This window comes from Ursus arctos, unplaced genomic scaffold (genome assembly GCF_023065955.2).
Source record: "Ursus arctos isolate Adak ecotype North America unplaced genomic scaffold, UrsArc2.0 scaffold_16, whole genome shotgun sequence".
Classification (NCBI taxonomy): Eukaryota; Metazoa; Chordata; class Mammalia; order Carnivora; family Ursidae; genus Ursus; species Ursus arctos.
Window position 1 is genome coordinate 25,907,146 of NW_026622830.1, and position 23,532 is coordinate 25,930,677.

General features: G+C 38.1%; 1 protein-coding gene across 4 annotated transcripts in view; it reads right to left on the reverse strand.

Moving 5' to 3' along the window:
* The window catches only part of TPX2 (TPX2 microtubule nucleation factor), a 56,060-nt gene that overhangs the window by 17,949 nt on the left and 14,579 nt on the right, over positions 1-23,532 (reverse strand). For 3 of the 4 annotated variants that reach the window (XM_026503245.4, XM_026503243.4, XM_057312603.1), the window contains exons 4-12: positions 22,392-22,514; positions 17,401-17,527; positions 10,719-10,844; positions 9,682-9,810; positions 7,642-7,763; positions 6,176-6,327; positions 4,967-5,135; positions 1,123-1,264; positions 50-266 (exon numbers count right to left, since the gene is read on the reverse strand). In XM_026503245.4, coding sequence (XP_026359030.1) covers positions 50-266; positions 1,123-1,264; positions 4,967-5,135; positions 6,176-6,327; positions 7,642-7,763; positions 9,682-9,810; positions 10,719-10,844; positions 17,401-17,527; positions 22,392-22,514 — 1,307 coding nt within the window. The remainder of the gene's footprint in view (positions 1-49; positions 267-1,122; positions 1,265-4,966; positions 5,136-6,175; positions 6,328-7,641; positions 7,764-9,681; positions 9,811-10,718; positions 10,845-17,400; positions 17,528-22,391; positions 22,515-23,532) is intronic. The other variant, XM_044385756.3, reaches the window with a different exon arrangement.

The following is a 23,532-nucleotide window of genomic DNA, read 5'->3' on the forward strand; positions in this document are numbered from 1 at the left end:
TCACAAGCAGGATGCTTCTGCCAGCATGCAGAGCCTCAACCATTCTTACCACAACATCTTCCAAGATTTTAGTTGGGCAAGGTCTGGAGTGAAATTCAAAGTGTTCATCCTCTGATTTCTTCTTTGACTCCCGCTCCTGGATTCTCTTCTCAATTTCCAAATCAAAGCCAATAGGCTGGGTGGGTGGCTTCACAGGTGGTTTCTTGGGCAAGATGGGCCCACCTTCAAGAATTCTGGGATCAAGCTCCCGTGCTTTGAATTTGTATCTGTAAGATGAGAGTTTAAATGACAACCACAAAAAAATTTTTGTTAATAAAATAAAAGCTACACAAACAACAAAGTAGGCCAAAACAGAAAAATAGTAATTATTACGATTACCCAAGCACAGCAAAATTTCGATTCTCTCCATAGCCATTTCTCTACTTCAAGAGCAAAGAATAAAGGAGCCAGTCCTAACATTCCCACCTCTTTAAAGATTAGGGTTTCTTTTCCCAGAGGAAGCTGCCCCTCCTCAAAAGAAGTACAAAAAGGAATGAAAGCAGAATACAGGAGACGGGGCGCCTGGGTGGCTCAGTCGTTGAGCGTCTCCCTTCGGCTCAGGTCATGGTCCCAGGGTCCTGGGATCAAGCCCCGCGTGGGGCTCCCTGCTCAGCGGGAAGCCTGCTCCTCCCTCTCCCACTCCCCCTGCTTGTGTTCCCTCTCTCACTGTGTCTTTCTCTGTCAAATAAATAAAATCTTAAAAAAAAAAAAAAAAAAAAAGAATACAGGAGACAAACTCCAGAGCTAACAACCACATTATGTTCCACTTTCCTCCACCAATAATAGCTGTAATGAGCCCTTGGGTAGCCATAAAGAGTGGGATCTACCTAAACGAAGCTCAGAGGACACGCCTTAACTTCTCCCGCCCCAACTTCAGCATTTGTTTTTTACCAGTTTATACTCCAGGATATCTCCATATTCCCACTTCTAATCTCTTAATCATTCAGGCAGGGGCACAGACTGTAGAGAGCCTGTAACTCAAATGCCATAAATTCCAATGGCAAGAAAAACAGCAACTATCCCCATTATAGAACCGAAAAGAAAGCAGGTACTTGGAACTCTTCCTCCCCTGACGGAACTTACTGTTGCAGTTTCTCAAGCTCCTCTGCCTCCTGATCCGCCGCACTTTTGCAGGTCACAGGCCTTGTGCGCTGTTTGGTTTGCAACACAGGAGTCTGTGGGTCTCTGGATATCTTGACCACAGCATATTTGGAGGGTAACAGAGCTGTAAAACAAGATCACAGGCCTAGCTCTCCGAGACCCTGTTTACTGTAGGTGCTGACTCGGCTAGGCAGCCCGCGATGCCATCCACACTCAGCTCTGCTCATGTCAGCCAACCTGACAAAACATGCAGTCCCTTCTCGCCAGGCACTCTTTATTGAGGGGTATGATGAAGGCCGTCTTTGGGTAAACTCTACTATCATTTTCTGAACTTAAAATCCATTTGTGTCTGATGGACTCATCACTACACGGCATGTACTGCCTTTCTATTGATAATGCCAACTATTTTGGTTGTTATTGACACATAAGATTTTTGCTTATTCTAGCTTTAAAATAAGGCCTTTCTAAAGATCAAGTAATAACTCTCAATTTTGTGAATTCCCTAAAAGCATCTACATCAAAACATCAAGACCACCTCTCACAGAAAGTCAAATAGAGAAAGTGAAAAAACTATGTCAAAGCATCAATACTTTTATTTTTTTAAAAGATTTATTTATTTATTTGACAGAGAGAGAAAGAGAGTGCACAAGCTGGGGGAGTGGCAGGCAGAGGAAGAGGGAGAAGCAGGCTCCCTGCTGAGCAGGGAGCCCGATGCGAGGCTTGATCCCAGGACCCCAGGATCATGACCTGAGCCAAAGGCAGATGCTTAACCGATTGAGCCACCCAGGCGCCCCTCAAAGCATCAATCTTAAGACCATCACTACCATTCATAGAAAACATTGATTCACCTGACCAGGGCAACCTTATCAATTTTCATAATTATGTAGAATGAATCCCCTAATTTAGATCTGATCACATAACAGCAGGAGACAGAAACCAAATCTATTTATTTTAGAAATAAGCCAGTCTTCAAGTATACATACAACCATTATTTATAACTATATAAAGTTTTAAATAAAAATTGCAGAAAATACACCATACACAAAAATAAATTCAAAATGGATTAAGGACCTAAATGTCAGATCTGAAATCACAAAAACCTAGAAGAAAGCACAGGCAGTAATTTCCTAACATCGGCCACAGCAACATTTTCCAGATATGTCACCTGAGGCAAGGGAAATAAAAGCAAAAATAAACTATTGGGACTACATCAAAATAAAAAGATTCTGCACAGCAAAGGAAACAACAAAACTAAAAGACAACCTATGAAAGGGAGAAGATATTTGCAAACAACATATCCAATAAAGGCTTAGTAGTCAAAATACATAAAAAACTTATACAACTCAACACCAAAAAGTCCCTAATAATCTAATTTGAAAATGGGCAGAAGACATGAACAGACATTTCTCCAAAGAAGACACACAGATGGCCAACAGACACATGAAAAATGCTCAATATCACTCATCATCAGGGAAATGCAAATCAAAACCACAATGAGATCACCTCACATGTGTCAGAATTGCTAGAATCAACAACATAAGAGGAGGCACCAGATGGCTCAGTCTTCGGTGTCTGCCTTTGGCTCAGGTCATGATCCCGGGGTCCTGGGATCGAGCCCCACATCAGGCTCCCTGCTCAGCAGGGAATCTGCTTCTCCCTCTCCCTCTGCCCCTGCCCTGATCGTGTTCTGTCTCTCTCTCTACCTCTCTCTCTCAAATAAATAAATAAATAAATAAATCTTAAAAAAAAAAAAAAATCCAGAATGAAACATAAGAAACAGGTGCTGGCATGAATGTGGAGAAAAAGGAACACTTGCAAATGGTGGGAGTGCAAACTGGTGCAGCTACTGTGGAAAACAATATGGAGGTTCCTCAGAATATTAAAAATAGAATTACCATATGATCCAGTAATTCCACTACTGGGTATTTACCCAAAGAATACAAAAACACAAATTCAAAAAGATATGTGCACCCCTATGTTTATGGTAGTGTTATTTACAATAGCCAAGTTATGGAAACAAAACAAGGGTCCATCAATAGATGAATGGATAAAGAAGACATAATATATATGTGTATACACACACACACAGGAATATTACTCAGCCATAAAAAAGAAGGAAATCTTGCCATTTGCAACAGCACAGTTGGATCTAGAGTATAATGCTAAGTGAAATAAATCAGTCAGAGAAAGACAGATACCATAGATTTCACTCATATGTGGAATTAAAAAAACAAAACAGGAGGGGCGCCTGGGTGGCACAGCGGTTAAGCGTCTGCCTTCGGCTCAGGGCGTGATCCCGGCGTTCTGGGATCGAGCCCCACATCAGGCTCCTCCGCTATGAGCCTGCTTCTTCCTCTCCCACTCCCCCTGCTTGTGTTCCCTCTCTCGCTGGCTGTCTCTATCTCTGTCGAATAAATAAATAAAATCTTTAAAAAAAAAAAAAAGGGAAAAAGACAAATAAAGAAACAGATTCTTAACTATAGAGAACTGATGGTTACCAGAGGGGAGGTAGGTGGAGGGACGGGTGAAATAGGTGTAGGGGATTAAGAGTACTCTTATCACGATGAGCACTGAGTAATGCATAAAATTGTTGAATCACTATATTGTACACATGAAACTAATAAAACACTACATGTTACTATACTGGAATTAAATTTTTTTTTTAATTGCAGAAAATAATTTTTCTTTCTATTTGCCAGGACCAAGATTCTAAAAGCAGGGCATATCAGACTCTAAAAGTCATATATTATTTGGAAAGTCATGTTTAATATTTAAATTTCCATTAGAATAAAAAAAACAATTTCATTATTTTTCTAACATAAAATTTGACAAAATGACTACTGGAACATAATAACAATATTAAGGAATGCTATACTTAAAGAAGCTTGCCTCACTGCCTAACACAGCACTAAACAATGCCTATGCAAGAGCAGAAAACACTGAGACCTTCAAATGCAAAATGACCAAATTCTGCTTTATCCATTATGCTAGTCCTATATTCTGGACAACTATTTTGTACCACTTCCATTTCTCAAACTTCCTTACCTTCCTTCTTGCAGTAATTATTTTCATAAAGACAAAGGCTAGATTAGAACCCTCTCATGTGTTCATCCCAAACCTACAAACCTGCCAGCATTTACACCCATTTCTCTCTCTTCCACCCTCCCTTCAAAGAATAAGCACTCCACCTGAGAGCTAAGTATCCCTCCCCTACCTGCCCATGCAGGTATCAATCACTGGTTATCTCCTTTCTGCCCTGGATCTTCAACTTCTTTCACTGCCAGGGACTTCTCAGGATAAAGACATATTCTACCTATCTCCCCCATGTCTTGACTCTTACATCTCCCTCTACATTCATAGCACGTACCGTAATTTGTAATGATCTATTTATCTCTCTCACTGAGTTAGAAACTTGATACTGAGTAGCACCAAGTCCATTTTATTCACTGATATACCCCCTACACCCAACAGTGCCTGGTTTGTAGTGGTAAAGTTTGTTGAATGGCTGAACAAAAGCACACAACCCTGAATGAATGGAATGCTTTCATTTTCTATAGGTCAGTAGCTGCACCATGACACTTTGACACATGGCAAAGGTATAATTCCTGGCCAATTACTGATCAGGAGGATCAAGGTGGTTGATGGATATAAGCAGACAGATAGCCAGGGTGGGGTGGGGAAAGTCAGAGATGCTCAATGGTACATTCGTTGTCTGCATACAGGCACATGCCATAGTTTAGTTCAAAAGCTAGGATTTCAACTAAAGACAAATTTGTATAAGCAAAGGGAATTCTAGGGGAGGCTATAACAGTGGTATGAAACTTACTATCATCCTTTTTGCTCCTCAAGTGATATCTGTTAGGGGTTCGTTTATGAAAGGCTTCGACCTGCTGTGCAAGGGGCACGTACGTAGAAGCTGTTTCATCAAATGTTCTTTTCTTTCCTTGGGACAGGTTGAAAGGCTTAATAATGGTGCATCCCTTAGTCACTCGGGCCTGTAAAGAAAGAAGTTGTTTTCCAAATGAAGTGTTATGGAAGAGCTCAGATCTACCACAAGCCATATATTCAGCACATAGGATCAAAAGAAAAAAGGCCTGTGGTGAAGCCAAGATTATTATTCTTAAATTTGTCAGTCCTTGAGCAAGGGTTAAAACTAGTCTATTCCCATCTTTTTAAAAAAGGGAGAAAGGATCTAGCACTTAACAAATTGTCTGTTCTACAATAGCAAATAAGGTGATTTTTCCCAAGCACATCAATGTTTTAAAGCCAGCAAGAACAAGTGTTCTGAGAATTAGAAGGGGAAAAAAAAGCTGCAAAGGTATTGCCCTCACCCCCAATCTCATTAAGAAAAAGCTGATTTGGGTTCTGGGTCTGGATCAGGCCAGGTAGCTGCCTGAATCAGAATCTCTGCAGACATCCTCCCCAAAACTAAGAGATGAAGAAGCTAGTCCTTGGATGATTCATTTTCATAAAACTGATCTCTGATTGGAAACAAAACTCTTTAAGGACTGACATCTCAAAGGAAGAAGCACAACCCCAGGGTTTAAGACTGCAAAAGACTGATTTCAACAAGTGATGATGCCCACTGCAAATGCCAGTAGAAATTCTTAGTACTAGAATTTCTGCTTAGGATTCTTACTGTTTCTGTTAGATTTGAGTGGTCTGCCCCAAGACCATTATTCACATAAGCCCTGTCATATATTATACACTCTATAGACACAAGATATTTTTCAAGAATTTTGTAAAAGCACAAGCTGCAACAGGCTGGTACCTACAGTTTGCCACACATAATTCTATGTGCTTCATGTACATTCTCAATTCAGTTTTCACAGCAACTTCCTAAGATGCTTCCCAGAAAAATATAGCGATTTCTCCAAGATCACATAGCAAACAGAGCAAAGTGAGGATTCAGATCTATCTTAACACAAAAACATGCTTCTCTCAATTATATTATTAGAAGTAGTGACCACAACTACTACACCTGAAATCCTTGCTGAATTAGTAACAAGCATATCCACTGAGCCCATCAACTTACAGGAGATGGAGGATGCTTTCGCAGTTCAGATGTAAAGTTCACTTCCTTATATTCCTCCTGGTTCTTAGGATGTTGTTTGATTCGTTCATCTGTGCGGAAGTGGAAGTCAACTGATTTGGTTACCTGGCTCACTGATTTCTTCACAGGTTGCCCTGAGTGAGAAGCAGAGTAAAACACATAGGTAACACCAAGAACAGAAAATACCTGTAAATCTCCTTTATCTGGTCCTTTTGGTATTTCTATCACCATGGATCTAACTTTGTTCACTCTCTACACATCACCCAAAACTTGAAACAGTCCTCAGGGACACTATTATATGGCCTTATTCATTGAGGATATTGGTTTGAGGACCTTTGGTCAGATGCAAACTGCAAAGAGGTGGCACCAGGGAAGAAGACTCCATTTCCCAGGTGTGATCATAGTTCTGGAGACACACTGTAACTGGAATTCTTTTGACAAGATAAGCTACGAATTGACTTGAAAAGCATACTTAACTAAACGTGTCAAAGAGGGAAACCCTATAAACTCCAGGGGTGCTTTTTCAACCCAGTAAGCAGGGCTTTATAGCTTTGACTCCACAATAATGTTATTTATTTTTTACTTTTTTTTTTTTTTTTTAAGATTGTATTTATTTATTTGTCAGAGAGAGAGACAGCGAGAGAGGGAACACAAGAAGGGGTAGTGGGAGAGGAAGAAGCAGGCTCCCAGCGGAGGAGCCTGATGCGGGGCTCGATCCCAGGACTCTGGGATCACGCCCTGAGCCAAAGGCAGACGCTTAACGACTGAGCCACCCAGGCGCCCCCACAATAACGTTATTTAAGAGCAAAGCAGAACTCTGACCCCTTGGCTCCCTCAGGACTACTTTTCCTCTGTAGCTACAACTGGATTCGCTCAGCTTTCTTTTCCTCTGTCTAGGATTAAAATAGGAAAACAACAAAAAAATGGCCTGCCCAATGGCTTTATCTTCTGTCTCAATCCAAATCCCTTCTTTTTCTAATACAAAGAAAAAGAATTAGGAAGAAAAAGGAGGGAGGAATTAATTTTACTTGAAGAAATGAGGGAAGGTCTCACGGAAAAAGGCCTCTTTCAAAAGATGGGTATGCGTCCTATAATTAGAGGCAGAGAGCAACAGTGCACTCTTAAGAAAGGTTCAGTGTATGTTAATACTTTTTTTTTTTTTTTTTCAAGTAATCTCTATGCCCAACTTGGGGCTTGAACTTAATGACCCTGAGTTCAAGAGTCACATGCTCTATTGACTGAGCCAGCCAGGGGCCCTGGTCTAATGTATATCAAACATTCTAGGGAATGGTCATTGGGATATAAAGGGTATCAGCTTTCCAATAAACACATCTTTTTCTACTGACTACTAGCCAAGAAAGCCTTTTTCCCTTTAGAGACTTCAAAAACCCTACCAAGATAAGGAGAAACACCCCTCATAAATCAGACTCAACGAGAGCCACGCTGACCTATTCCGGCAAGAGCAAGTTTCTTGAATTCTTCATTCTTTTTCCGCATCTCCACCACCTCCTGTTGCATTTTCATTCTCTTCTCCAACTCTTGCTCCTCAGTACTTTTTAGAATCTTCTGCCTAAGGGGCAAATCAGTAAAAGAAATAAAAGAGGAGAGAAGAAAGAGGCTCATAATTCAAAACAGTCTAAAGGTATTACATAGATTAGATTTTTAACCTGTGACAAAATAACCATCAAAACCAAAAAGTATTATCTGATAAATTGATATTGACTTAATTAGGTAACACTAAAAACTTGAATCAAAATTTATAACAAAATATTGAAAATTTTTCAAAAAGACAGCTAAAATAGACTATGGAAGATACTACAAAAGACTCATAAATTTGACTATACAGTGATTAGCTTTTAGGCCACAAGAAAAAGTAAGATTAAAATACCAGTAGAATGGGGAAAATATTTGCAAGAAATAGGACAAAAGTCTATTATACATAAAATATACACGGTGATAAGAGAGGACAGACTTAGGAGAGAAACCAGAGCTCAAATTCCTACCCTGTCATTTCATTTTCTGCCTATGTGATCTTGAGAAAACTATTTAATCCCTCTGAGCCTCAGTTACCTCCACTGTAAAATGAAGAAAATAAATATTTATCCCCACAGAATATTTGCGACTATTAAGTCAGATATTTCTGAAGTACCTGACACATAGTAAAAGTTCATTTTAGAGTAACCATTCTTAGCAATGAGACTATCACTAAGACCACTTAAAAATAAATAGAAAAGGAAACAATTCACCCAAGAGGAAATATGGAAAAGATGTTTACAATAACAGTAATAAATCCTGTCAGCAATCGAAAATTAAAATAAGCTGATGCCATCAACATTTATATCAATTAAATTTGAAACAGTTTTAAATGTAAAAAAAAAATAAATTCAATGTGGATGAGAGTACAAGGAAATAAAAATATTCATCCAAAGCTGACGGCACTGTAAATTCATACATTCATTTCAGAAATAAAACTGGTGGGGCGCTGGGGTGGCTCTGATTCTTGGATGTCTGATTCTTGATTTCGGCTCAGCTCATGATATCAGGGTTGTGAGATCAAGCCCCACATCAGGCTCTGCGCTGGGTGGGGAGTCTGCTTAAAATTCTCTCATTCCCCCTCTTCCTAAGTCCCCCCCACAAAATAAATATGTCTGAAAAAATAAAATTAAAAAAAGAAATAAAATTGGCAATTAATATCAATAGCCATAACACTAGTCATATGCTTTAATCAAGGAATTTCTCTTTCTTTAGCCCAAGGAGACTACTCAGAGAAAAGTCCCTGTCAATAAAGATGTTCACTGATTATTTGCAATAGTGAAAAATTGGTAACTGCATTTTCAACAGGAAATGGTTAAATATAACTTGATAGACTATTAACTATTAAAAAAGGATAAATGTGAAGATTTTGTAGCAGTACAGGAAAAAAAATTAAATACTCTCATGGCAAGCAAGGAAAACAGAATCCAAAGTTGCTTATACACTGATTGTGAAAATATATTTTCTGCTTGAGTAAAGACCAGAAGGGAGCTTGGCAAAATAAAAACTGTTCAATTCAGGTTAAGAACCTTTACTAACTTTTTACTTTCATATTTCTTTTAATTTGTTTAATATTCTTTTTTTTAATTTAAATTCAATTAGCCAATATGAAGCACATCATTAATTTTTGGTATAGTGTTCAATGATTCATTAGTTGCATTTAACATCCAGCGCTCATCACATCATGTGCCCTCCTTAATGCCCACCACTCAGTTACCCCATTCCCCCACCCACCTCCCTTCCCATAATCCTGTTTGTTTCCCAGATTAGTTTGCTTTAATAGTATATTTTTCTCAACTTTTAAGATGAGCATTCCCCCAAGATATAAAACAACTCACCTCACCACGGTTATAGCTTTATGAGTTTCCCAAGTTCCATGTGCCCAGACTGCAGATATACCCACTTACAATTTTACTCTATTGACTCTAAAGTTTAAATTTAGGAAAGAAGCATACCTCACAGGCTGTATACAAGACACAGTATGTCTGCCCTTGGCTTTCTCTGGGGAAGATGCATGTTTTTCTGAAGTATCTTGATGAGCGCTGCCTTCTTCCTCTTCCTCTGGCTTCTTTTTATCGTTAGAACTTGAGTTCAAGAGAACAAAAAAAAAAATACTCTCAATTCCCTAAAACATACCCTGCTGTACTCTCCTCCTCAAATCTACTACATATGGCTTAAATTTTCTCATTCTTTAGGACAACAAGCATGTCTCAACTGCAAGATTCTTCCAATAGCACCATTAGATCATACATATTAATGGATTCAATGGGTAAACTTTGAGAACACCAACAGAAGTCAAGGTGAGAATTGTCTGATGATGGCTCAAGAAGGTGGAGAGGGATTACAACTCCTCGTCATCAAATGCACAAATGGCAGATAGCTAACCGCCTTCCCAATATCTATTCTACTTTCTTTCTTATTAATAGAACTCCAATTTTGTTTGGGGCAGCAATGTACAAAGGCAAAAGTACTGTACTTGTTTCAATAGCCTCTCTTGCAACTAGGGAGAATCCAAGCGACACAGTAGGGCAACTGAAGTATAAGCAACTGAAGTATAAGTATAAGCAGGGTTTCTGGAAAATGTTCACTCTTGTGATATGGGTGCTGCCCCTCTTCCTTTGCCATACCCTCCCCTTCTTCTCTTGAACATGGATGTGATACCTAGAAATATAGCAGCTATCTTGTGACAATGTGGCAACAAGCACAAGGAAGAAGCTGAGAAACACAGAGCTGCCATCTTGAGTAATAAGTATGAAAAAAAGCTAACACAGAGATGCTGCCCTGGCATTGTTCATCACTGAACCAAAGCCAACAACAAACTTCCATGAAGCAAATAAATGACTATTCTTTAAACTACTCTAGCTGAATAGGCTATTACTTACAGCAAAATACATTCCTAACTAATAAAAATAAGAACAAACACCATTGCTATTAACCATAGGAGCAAACAGGACTAAAACCTATGCCAACTGCAGAAGCTGTGGCTACTTACATTTTCATCTTTTTGGAGGGTGGAATTTCATTGATGATTACAGGAGTAGCACATCTCTTGGCTTTCATTTTTACATGTTTTTCTTTCTGTTCCAAATCTTTCTGAGCAGAGAGTCTAGTAGATCTTCTATGACACAGGAATTGACAAAATTTATCTGAAGTGAATACATCTACTACGGACATGCAATTGTGCCCCACAAATGTGAAAGTATGTCGACTACTGCCAAGGGCTACAAAGAGTTTAATGGTATTATTCCCACTCTAAAAACATAATCTCTTCTTGTCTTACAGATAGCTTTTGAATTTCATCATAAAATGTTGTACTTAAATGCAGCTGATTTTTTTTTTTTTAATGGTACTGGCAATCACCTAGTACAACTCCCTCCTTCTATAGGTAAAAGTCAAAAAAGATGAGGAGACTTGACCCTGTTACATAGCTAATTGCTGTCAGACTTGACGTTTGAGATCAGGTCTCCTGGTAATTGACTAAGGTGCTTATTTTCTCCTTTTTGTAGCCACACTCCCCCTTTTTGGTAAAATATAACACATACCAAAAAGAACAAAAAAAAAGATTAAGTTAAATGATTACAAAGTGAAGACTCATGAAATCACCATCCAGGCTAAGAAACAGAACACTGGCAGCAGCTACTATCCTGACTTGTTTTATAGTAATCATTACTTTTTCTTTATCGTTTTGCCATTTAGCATGCATTCCATAAACATGGTACATTAGTTTGGAAAGAAAACAAAAAACAAAGAATAACAACAACAAAAATCCCCTTTAGATAATATAATCAGACTACTGCATGTATTTTTTTCTGTCTGGTTTGTTTCACTCAACATTATGCTTATGAGATTCAACCACCATGATTCATATAGCTTTAATTCACTGATTTTCAATGCTGTATAAGAGTCACTGTAGTACACCATTATTTATCCAGTCTACTGCCAATTTTCATATATGTCTCTTGGTACATATGTGCACACGTTGCTGTTGGGTGTAAGTTGTAAGACTGTTAGGTCATAAGGACATTGGTTATATCAACTAAAGCTGTTTTCCAAAGTGCTTGTACCAATCTATGCTTACCCTGGCAAGTTTATACTATCGTCTGCATTGCTCTACACTCTCCTGAACACTTTGATATTGTCAGATGACTTAATTTAGCTGCTATCTAGTAAAATCTCATTGTGGGTTGTCTTTTTTTTTTTTTAAGATTTTATTTATTTATTTGACACAGAGAAAGAGCACACAAATGAGCACGAGCAGTGGGGAGGAGCAAGGGGAGAGGGAGAAGCAGGCTCTCTGCTGAGCAGGAAGGCTGTTACGGAATTCAATCCCAGGACCCCGGGATCATGACCTAAGCCAAAGACAGACACTTAACCAACTGAGCCACCCAGGCACCCCTCATTGTGGTTTTAATTTGCTTTTCTCTGATTACCAGTGAGGTAGAGCAACTTTTCACATGTTTACTGGCCATTTGGATATCCTCTCTGATAAAGTGCTAGTTCAAGTCTCTTATTTGTTTTCCACTGGGTGGTCATGTTTTCCTGATTAGTAGGAATTCTTTATATACTATGAATATAAGCCCTTTGTAGGTTTTATGTGTCACAAGTATCTTCTCCCACTTTGGGGGTTGGCTTTTTACTCTCTTTATGGTATCATCTGATTAGATAAATGTCTCAAATACATCAATAGCCCTCCCCATAATGGTCAGTGCTTTTCTGTATTCTATTTAAAAAAAAATTTCCCCCTATTCCAAGGTCATAAAGATATTCTCCTATATTTCCTTACATGAGCTTTAGCTTTCAGATTTAGATCTACAATTCCACATAGAATTGACTGTTTTAGGGCGCCTAGCTGGCTCAGTCAGGAACATGAAACTCTTGATCTCAGGGTTGTGGGTCTACGCCAACTCATGCTGGGTGTAGAGTTTACTTAAATAAAGAAATAAATAAACTTAAAAAAAAGAAATAACTGACTATTTTATATGGGGTGAGGTAGGTACCAAGTTTCTTTCTGTTCTGTCTGGATATCCACTAGCCAAGCATTGTTTATTACAGGAGGGGAGGGAGCACTGTTTCCCATAGATCTGTCGTAACACCTTTGTCATATATCATGTCCATATAGGGGAAGGTGAATTTCTATTTGATTCCACTGGTCTCATTAATCCTTGAGATTACCATAAAGCTTTAATTACTGTAGCTTCATAATAATATGCCTTTCTATGTACTAGACACTTCAAAAATATCCGGCTATTCTTAGACCTTTGCATTTCTCAATAAACTTTAGCATTAATTTATCAATGTCCAAAGTGTAAACCATTGGTGTTTTTATGGCTATTGCATTAATCTACATATCAGTTAGGGAGAATTAACATTTTTACAATATTGAGTCTCCCAATCCATAAATATGGTATGCCCTGCCATTTACTTAGATCTTGTTTAATTTCTCTCAACATTTTCTTTATAAAAGTCCTAAACACTGTAAAGACATTATTACACATTCAGACTTTTATGCTACTGCATAGAGTAACAATTTTTAAATCTTTATTACAGAGAATATCAAGCATATTTTAAAAATAAAGAGAAAAATAAACTACTAAGGACTCATCATTCAGTTTCAGAAATTATCAAATCATAGCCAATCATGTATCAGTTTTCCCTCTATCCACTTTCCTGGATTTTGAAGCAAATCCTAACTAAATGTCTATCTTTCATCTGCAAACATTTCATATTAATTTCTAAAAGAAAGTATTCATAAAAAAAATACATGGAGGGGCACCTGAGTGGTTCAGTTAAGCGTCTGCCTTCGGCTCAGGTCATGATCTCAGGGTTCTGGGATCGAGCCCCACATCGGGCTCCCTGCTCAGTGGCGAATCTGCTTTTTCCTCTCCCTCTGTGATCCCTCTCACTCTCACTCTCAAATAAATAAAAATCTTAAAAAAAAATACATGGAGTAATAAAGAGCAAATTTATTCAATTAAGGAATGACGTAATGGATGTACTGAACGAGTAATGAAGAGTGCATATTAAAAAACATAGACAAAACACAAAAATACAACTATCTGAAGGCACTGGAAAGTGACCAAAAGCAGGCAGAAAACAGAGGAACATTTATCCATGAAAAACAGCAACTGCAAAGGGTAAGAATTATGAGTTAGTAGCTTTTTTGCCTGAGGTACTCCCCAAACATAGCAGATCCAATAGCAGAAAATTCCAGGCTCACTGGCTAGAGATAACAGAAGATAGAATTCAAGGCCAGTATAACAGCTGGAAATTTAGAGGAAAATCCTGAAAGTAAAAGAGCCACAGAAAAGATGTCACTCAAAATCTGAGCAAAGACTCTGTACAAATTCCTGCCTGACGGCTAAACCATGTGTATTTAGGGGAGACCTAGGGGTCCAAGCAAAAAGGCAAGCAGAAACTGGTGAGGTGTCCATCCTTAAAAGACATAACTGCCTAGATAAGACTGGTGAGTTTGCTGCTTTTTTTATTAAGTGTATTCCCCACTGTGTATATTATAGGATGGCACAAAGCTAACATCTTACTAGCTTGAGGTGTCAGTAGACAAACATCAGAGCTGGCAGAAAGGCTGAAAATTTACGGGGCGCCTGGGTGGCTCAGTCATTAGGTGTCTGCCTTCGGCTCAGGTCATGATCCCAGGAAATGATCCCAGGGTCCTGGGATAGAGCCCCGCATCGGGCTCCCTGCTCAGCAGGGAGCCTGCTTCTCCCTCTCCTACTCACCATGCTGGTGTTTCCTCTCTCACTGTGTCTCTCTCTGTCCAATAAATAAATAAAATCTTAAAAAAAAAAAAGAAGGGCTGAAAATTTAGAGGCAAAACTCCAGAAGCAAGACAACCACAGAGAGGATCAACACTTAAACCTGAGTATAAACTCTACTCAAAGTCTTGGCTGACCCCTAACCTTTGCAGACCCAGGGGAGACTGCAGGGAGCCAGACTAAAAAAGCAGCAGCTATGAATGCAAATACATGAATAGCCAATAATCACATGAAAATGTGGATCAATATCATCAGTCATCAGAAAAATACAAATTAAAAACAATGAAATATCATTGAAAAGACTGACAATACCAAGAGTTGGCTAGGATATTGAGCAACTGAAATTCTCATATATTGCTAGTGGGAATATAAATGGTATGGTCACTTTGGAAAACATTCTGGCTGTTTCTTATAAACATACATTTAACATTATGGCCCAGCAAATGCACTCCTGAGTATTTACCCAAGAGAAATGCATGTCCTCGACTACTCATAGCAGCTTTATATAGCCCCAAACTGGAAACAACCCAAATGTTCATCTGTTGAAAGGATAAATAAATCATGACATATCCACTCAAAAGAATTTATTATCAGCAATAAAAAGGAACAAACTACCAAACCATGCAGTGACACGAATGAATCTCAAAAACACATGTTAAGTGAAAGAAGTCAGATATAAAAGAGTACATATAATTCCATTTATAAAAATATCTAGAACAGGACAAATTAATCTATGGTGACAGGAATTGGAACAGTGGTTGTCTCTGGGTAGGAGGTGAGAGAGTGAGAAGGTAGAGGCAGCAGTACAGATTGACTATAAAGGGGTCGGAATGAGAGAACTTTCTGAAGTGTTGGAAATGTTCTATATATTTTGATTGTGAGATTATGGTTGCATGGTGGTATGTATGTATTTGTCAAAACTAATTAGACCATACACTCAAGATCTGTACATTTTACTATATGCAAATTATTACCCAGCAAAATTAATTTTTAAAAATGGACTGGGAATCATAAAAATTAGAAAGAAAGAAGGCAAAGCACATGAATGCAGAACCATTTTGGACCATTACTTAAATTCAACATACAGTGATGTTATAAAGTCAAGAGAAGAATTGCTAGGTGTCTTTAGGGAGAAATGGCTAAGGGATGAGATACCAAAAATTAGAACATATATTTATGGTAAAGCAACACCTCCATGGAAAAATTATTATGACCTACTAAGGCCTTATTGACTCTTAAACTGTTCTGTGTCAAAGAAGTTTTGGCCATCTTTTAGCCTATCCATTGAAACCATGTGAAAATGGTAGGGAATATTTATGACTATCTACACCTTCCTATCCCAGCTGCCACTCCTTTCCAGATTAGGCATCTCTGGAATCAGATAAATCTGAGATTAACAGCACTAATGTTTTACTTCTTATTATGCATTTTCATAATGCAGTATCATTTACAAAGTACTGTCACATACCATCTTATTTGGCCCTTTCTGACAAGAAGCCTGAGGGATATGGTTATTCTCAGTAAACTAAGATTTTGAGTGGTAGAGGTACTTGCCTTAAAAATAAAACAAAACAAAAACCATTCAGGTCTTCTAACTCTGAGAGTAGCTGGATTCCTGTCACACCATCACTTCCAAAAAGCATTCAGAATTCAGTCAGGATGAGAGACAATTTTAGCAATCATACACAAAATGGAGAAGTGAAGACACTAACACCTCCCTGAATTCTGAAGAAATCTACAAGACACTGGGTATGGGCTTCTTTACTTGGGGCACCTGGGTAGCTGTTGGTTAAGCATCCGACTCTTGATTTTGGCTCAGGTCATGATCTCATGATGTGAGATTGAGCCCCATATCTGGCTTCACACTCAGCATGGAATCTGCTTGAGATCCTCTCCCTCTGCCTCTTCCCCTGCTCACATGCTCACTCTCTTTCTCAAATAAATAAATAAATAAAATAGATCTTTTCAAAAATAATAATAAAAAAATAAACTTATAAAAAGACTAAAATGGGCTTCTTTATCAAAAAAGATTAAGATTGTATGATACTATCCTCAAAAGGCAATACCCTTATGCCAACATGAAGCTTTGCAAAGGGTAATTTCATCACTTCTGAGCAACAATACATATTATTATCTGTATATAAATAATATCATTTGCCATTCCTCTTCCTTGAGAATATTCTACATAACATCAAAGTATAAAGCAACAGGGGTGTCTAGGTGGCTCAGTTGGTTGGGCATCCAACTCTTGATTTAAGGTCAGGTCATGATCTCAGGGTTGTGAGACTGAGCTCCACATCGGGCTCCATGCTGGGCGTGGAGCCTGCTTAAGATTCTCTCTCTGCCCCCCACCCCACACTCACTCCCTCTCTCTAAAAAAAAAAAAAAAAAAAAAGATACTGATACAAATACAACATTCAAAGACATTAAATGTTTTAAGATTACCACTACCAGGATTGCAGCTTAACCCACCCATTCATTCATTCATCAACTATTTATCCAGCTCCTGCTCCTGCCAGACATTGTTAGGCACAGTAAGAATATATAATGCTTGCCTTTATGAAATTTACTTACAACCTATAAAGAGGAAAAAAAATATCTGTCATATATCCACACAAGTAAACGGCAACCCATATGGATGGTGCAAACAGCAAGGACTTTGGAAACAAACTGATGAGTCTGAATTCTGGCTCTGATATACAACCTCAGGCAACTTAGTACCTCTAAGTCCTTATCAATAAATTCAGCATACTATCTACAACTCATAAATGTTATGAAGATTAAATGAGGTAATATAAAGAGTCTAATATAGTATGGGACACATAGTAGGTACTCTGACAATAATTATTCTTTGAACATCAATGAATACAACCACCACTTTGAGCCCTGAAACAGTCTTACCTCGGAGGCTGCACTGGAGTATTTTTTGAGGTGGTTGCCTTGACTTCCAGGGAAGAACAAGAATTTGATGGAATGGACTGTTCCACTAGATTTTCTTTTTCCGCCTCTTTGTAATAAGTGTTGTCGACTGTGGGAGAGCAAAATTAGTCAGCACTCAAATCCCAAGGAAAAAGTTGGAGAGACATATATATACATACATATCTATATGTATGTGTGTGTGTGTGTGTGTGTGTGTATCCCTTCTGAGCAGTGGAACCATTATTTCCAGTGACATCTTATACAGAAGACCAATTTATAAAATCTACTTCGGTTGAAACAGAAATGTAGGATCCAAGACCTATCTGCCAGCCTAAGTCACCACCTCAGAAAAAAGCATCTCTGCCTTTTAATGCTGATACAATCATATTATCTGGCATTATGGGTATAACCACCAGCTTTTCTCCACTCAAAAATTAAAAACACTAGGGGCGCCTGGGTGGCACAGTGGTTAAGCATCTGCCTTCGGCTCAGGGCGTGATCCCGGCGTTACGGGATCGAGCCCCACGTCAGGCTCCTCTCCTATGAGCCTGCTTCTTCCTCTCCCACTCCCCCTGCTTGTGTTCCCTCTCTCGCTGGCTGTCTCTATCTCTGTCAAATAAATAAAATCTTTAAAAAAAAAAAATTAAAAACACTAAAAGTTAAAAGATACAGTATTTGAGAAAGGGGAAATAAGGGTGGAAAGGGGAAGGAGATATTTTATCATAAAGTATTCTGATATTACCATGGCCATCATGGAACAGAAACAAAAAAGTACTATAAGAATAAGGAGAGGAAAAAAAATAAGGAGAAAGAACAATCAAGTAAAGGCTTCAGGGAAGAAATAGCATTTGCTGGTATAGCTTATGAACTGAGCCTTGATAAAAGAAAAAACCCCAACCAAATAAATGGAAGAAAAGTCAGGCTATGAAAACACATTTCATGAATTATTTATTCCAGAGAACAATCATTTGGCTCATTCCCTAAAGAAATTTTTTTCTGGAGAGGAGAAAAAGAAACAAACAAAAAAATGATAGTGTATTATGTCAAGGCTACAATAGAGGCACTTACCCCATTTAAAAGCAGAGATGATTAGTTTTTTAAATTTAATATAAAAAATTTAATATAAAAATTTTACAGGGGCACCTGGCTGGCTCAGTCAGTAGAGCATATGACTCTTGATCTCAGGGTTATAAGTTCAGGTTCCATGTTGGGTATAGAGATTACTTAAAAATCTTAAAGAATATATATATTATATACTGTCTACAAAAAATGCGCTTAAAATATAAAGACACATCATGCTAGCACTAATCAAAAGAAAGTTGGAATGGATATATTAACTTTAGACAATGCAGATTTCAGAGCAAAGAATATCACCAGATATAAAGATGACCATTTCAAAAGGATAAAATGGTCAATTCCTCAAGATGCCAAAACCACCTAAATATTTATGTACCTAATAACAGAGCGTCAAAATACACAAAACAAAAAGTATAAGAAGAAATAGATAAAACCATAAGTATAGCCTGAAATTTCAATCTCTCCCTCTAATTTATGGAACAAATTGACAGAAAAATCAGTTAGAATATAATAGTCATAGGGGCGCCTGGGTGGCACAGCGGTTAAGCGTCTGCCTTCGGCTCAGGGCGTGATCCCGGCGTTATGGGATCGAGCCCCACATCAGGCTCCTCCGCTAGGAGCCTGCTTCTTCCTCTCCCACTCCCCCTGCTTGTGTTCCCTCTCTCGCTGGCTGTCTCTCTCTGTCAAATAAATAAATAAAATCTTTAAAAAAAAAAAAAAAGAATATAATAGTCATAAATAACACAAGCAAATGTGTATGGTTATATTGCAATAAAATTTCATTAACAAAAATATGTTGCAGTCAGCTCATCAAGAGGACATAACAAACATACATACACAGACACACATATGTTTACATATGTGTGTGTGTGTGTGTGTGTATATATATATATATATATATATATATATATGATAAAGTTCCAGATACATGAAGGAAAAACTGAAAAAATTAAAGGTAGAAATAGACAATTCAACAATATAGTGAAGATTTCAATATCCCCATTTTCAATAATGGATAGTACACTTAAATAGAAGATCAATAAGGAAATAGAAGACTTGAGCAACACTATGAACCAACTTGACCCAAATGACATTTATGTAACTCTCCACCCAATGACAGCGGAATACACATTCTTTCGAAGTGCACATAGAACATTTACCAAGACAGACAATATTCTGGGCCATGAAACAATACACTTAAAAGGATTCTAGTCACACAAGTCATGTTCTTTAACCACAATGGAATTAAATCCCTCAAGAAAGCAGTAACAGAGACAATTTCTAGAACCGTTTCCCCCCCCGCCCATATATTTGGAAATTAAATAATACACTTCTAAATAACACTTAGGTAATTTGGAACTAGTAGAAATACAAACTATCAACACTCACTTAAGAAGAGACAACCTGTATCTGTTAAAGAAATTGAATTTGTAGTTAAAAACCTTTCTACAAAGAAAACTCCAGACCCAGTTGGGTTCAATGGTGACTTCTACCAAACATTTAAGACGTAATATCAATTTCATGCAAATTCTTCCAGGAAAAATGAAAAGAAGGGAATATTTAAAGTAAGGCCAGCATTATTCTATCAAAATCAAACAAATGCGTCACAAGGAAACCCACAGACCAATATCCCTCATGAATAATATAAATAAAAATTCTCAACAACAATGTAGCAAACTGAACCTAAAAACATATAAAAAGAAAAATACCATCATGATCAATTAGGGTTCATCCCAGAAATGCAAGGTTGGCTTAACATTGGAAAATCAGTGCAATTCAACATATTAACAGACCAAAAAAAGAAAAATATCATATAATCATCTCAATAGAAGCAGAAAGGCCATTTGACAAAATCTCACATCCATTACAAATAAAAATTACCAGCAAAACAAGAATAAGACAGGTATTTCCCAACCTGATTGAGGGTACTTATGAAAAAACTATAGTTAACGTCATACTTTTTTTAAAAAGATTTTTTTTTTATTTATTTGAGAGAGTGTGTGTGCACACACACACATACACACAAGGGGGTGGGAGAGGGGATAGCAGAGGGGGAGGGAGAGGGACAAGAAGACTCTGGGCTGAGTGCAGAGTCTGATGCGGGGCTCAATCCCACCACCTCGAGATGACCACCTGAGCCAAAATCAAGAGTCAGATGCTCAAATGACTAAGTCACCCAGGCACCCCAACTACAGTTAATGTCATACTTAATGGTGAAAGCCTAATGCAACAACAGGTACGTCTACCCTTTCCACTCCTATCCAATATCCTACTGAAGGCTCTAGCCAGTACAATATGCAAGAAAAAGAAGAAGAAAAGCATATGTGCAAATGATATCATCTATTTAGAAATCTGGTGGAATCCAGGGGTGCCTGAGTGGTTCAGTCGGATAAGCATCTGCCTTCGGCTCAGGTCACGGTCCGCAGTCCTGGGATAGAGCCCTCCTCAAGCTTCTTGCTCAGCAGGGTGTCTGCTTCTCCCTCTCCCTCTGCCTCTCCACCCGGCTTGTGCGCTCGCTCACTCTCTCTCACACACACTCTCTCTATTAAATAAATAAAATCTTTAAAAATAAATAAATAAATTTAAAAAAATCTGGTGGGATCTATAAAAAAGCTACTAAAACTAATAAGTGAGTTTAGAAGGTAGAAGGATAAAAGAGCAGTATATAAAAATTAATTGCATGTCTTTGTATTAGCAATACAATAGGAAATTGAAATTAAAATAGAGGTATGAAAAGAACTTTGGGAACACAAATACGGGAAATCAGAGAAAAAAGGGTATTTGAGCTGGACCTTGAATGATGAGTAGGAACTTTTCAGTTATATTACGAGGCAGAGGGAACAACACTAACAGACAGGTGAGAATATGTAATATGAAAGAACACGGACTCTGAGGGGCCTAAGGGGCATGCACGTAAGCAATGTGCATGGTCTTTGGCACATGACAGGCCCAGGAGAAGTATCTTGCTTTGGGGCACGCTGTTGACAAAACAGTCTTGAACTGAAAGTGGTCCACACAAATTAGGTAGTATCACATACTCTTTCAAAGAGCACAAAGACCACCAAAGCAACAGAAAAACTGCCACACATAATGAACTAACGAAAATTCACCTGAGGACACAGCACTCAGGGCACAGGCATTCCAAGCATGTCAAGTGAAACATGTCATTTGTGCCCATGAATTAATTGAAAGTCATCCTAGCAGCTTAGACTTTGTAAACTAGAAGAGTGCACTAAAAATACAGCTATTTCCTGGTATGGCTCCTCTGGTTAAAGGTCTAATTGAAGCCAGTTTCAGATTTACCCGTAATGGTAATTTTCAAATGTTCTAAATTAATTGTGGTCGTGGTTGTATACTACTCTTATGAATGTACCATAAAAAACACTGAAACGTAACTTTAGGTGATTTGTACAGGTGAATTATATCTAAATATAGCTATTATTTCAAAAAAAAGAATCATTTTTTAGGATTTATGATCTCTTTTAAAACACTTCTTTTGTTCTGATCAGACAATATTCTGCAGACTTAGTAACCACCAGTCTAAATGTCAACTATCTTTTAAAATCAGATACAATCCTCGTACAATGGCAAGCAGTATATTCTTCTCTCCTGCTGTTTTGTTCCCAGTCAGACTCAGGTTAGGTTAAGTTTAGTCATAAAAAGAAAAGAGTTCTATATCTGGCAATAAAAGCCTATGTTAGCTTAAGTTCCAAGAGATTTAAAAAAAAAGTGTAGTGCATCATTAGTGCCACATTCACCATGAATGAATTAGCCCACTACACCAATAACAAACCAAAGGATACAGCATTTAGGTAATTCCCCCAGATCCCTCAGGCTCTTAATACACTGTTCCACCATTCTACCAAGGATCTTTTTTCTAAGATGATCTTTCTTACCTGGTCTCAAAGGCGTGACAATAGCTTGCTGAGGATTAGGCTTCCTCAGAGGAGTTTTGCCCTGAAAAAGCCCTGCTATGCCATTCTTCGCAGGAAACTTATTCTCTAAATTGGCCTTCTCTTCTGTGAAAAGGTAAGAGTATCATCATTTAAACCATCAGCAAGGAAGCAAAATAAATCAGTACCCTGCACTTAAAATGGGGTCTAAACCCCTCTACTCGTACACTTCTAATTCATTTGGCAAGTACAAACAAAGTTCTAATGATCAGAAGGAAATGAGTACGCATTATACGTCAGAGATAGAGACGGTAAAAACTATCGAAATTATCACTAAAACACTGGCAACACTGAATAATGTATCATAGAAAAGTGCAGACTCTGCATTGTGAATAGCTACTTATCTTTGCTTGATACACATTTGGACCATACAAGCATGAATTGGCCTAATACATCATGTTCCTCTTAAAGAAAACTGTAGCCATTAAGATCTGCAGGGCTTACAAGGGACATCTTATGGTCTATTTGAGTTGAGGTTCTTCTTCAACTGGGGTAACAAGAGGTGGGTGTGTGAGGATGGAACAGACCTAGGCTCTCTCAAGGAATTTTATCTTAGGTTCTGCTGTACCCAAAAGTTAGCCCAAAGCAGTGAAACATCTCTTCTACCACCAGCCTACCAATAGACAGAAGCTTCAGGAAGGTGGTGAGCACCAGCAGTAACACTGCGTATGCATACCTTGACTGCAATTGTGCAAAAAGATATGATTATTTGGAAGAGAATTAGAAAATAATATATTAGAACTAAGGTGGTTTTGAAAGAACAGTGGGATTAATTTTTTTCTTCCACATTATATTTAATAGTATCATTGTACTAATACTTCATATTTTGTTTTTAAAGAAACTTAGAAAAAGAAATAGACAACCCAGACTTTTTCTTGGGGTTTCAGTAAAGCAAAGACAGAGGGAACACCTCCATAGGGCAGCTGGTCCTTTTCTCCACCCTTCCTCAACACCACTTCCAACAGATCCCTCCTCTCAGGATCCCCACTGCATACCCAGGAAACTTATTCTAAGAAGAGAATGGCATGTACCATTACATTTGGATACTGCATTCTAAGAAACAAGTACAGCAGCAATGGACTCA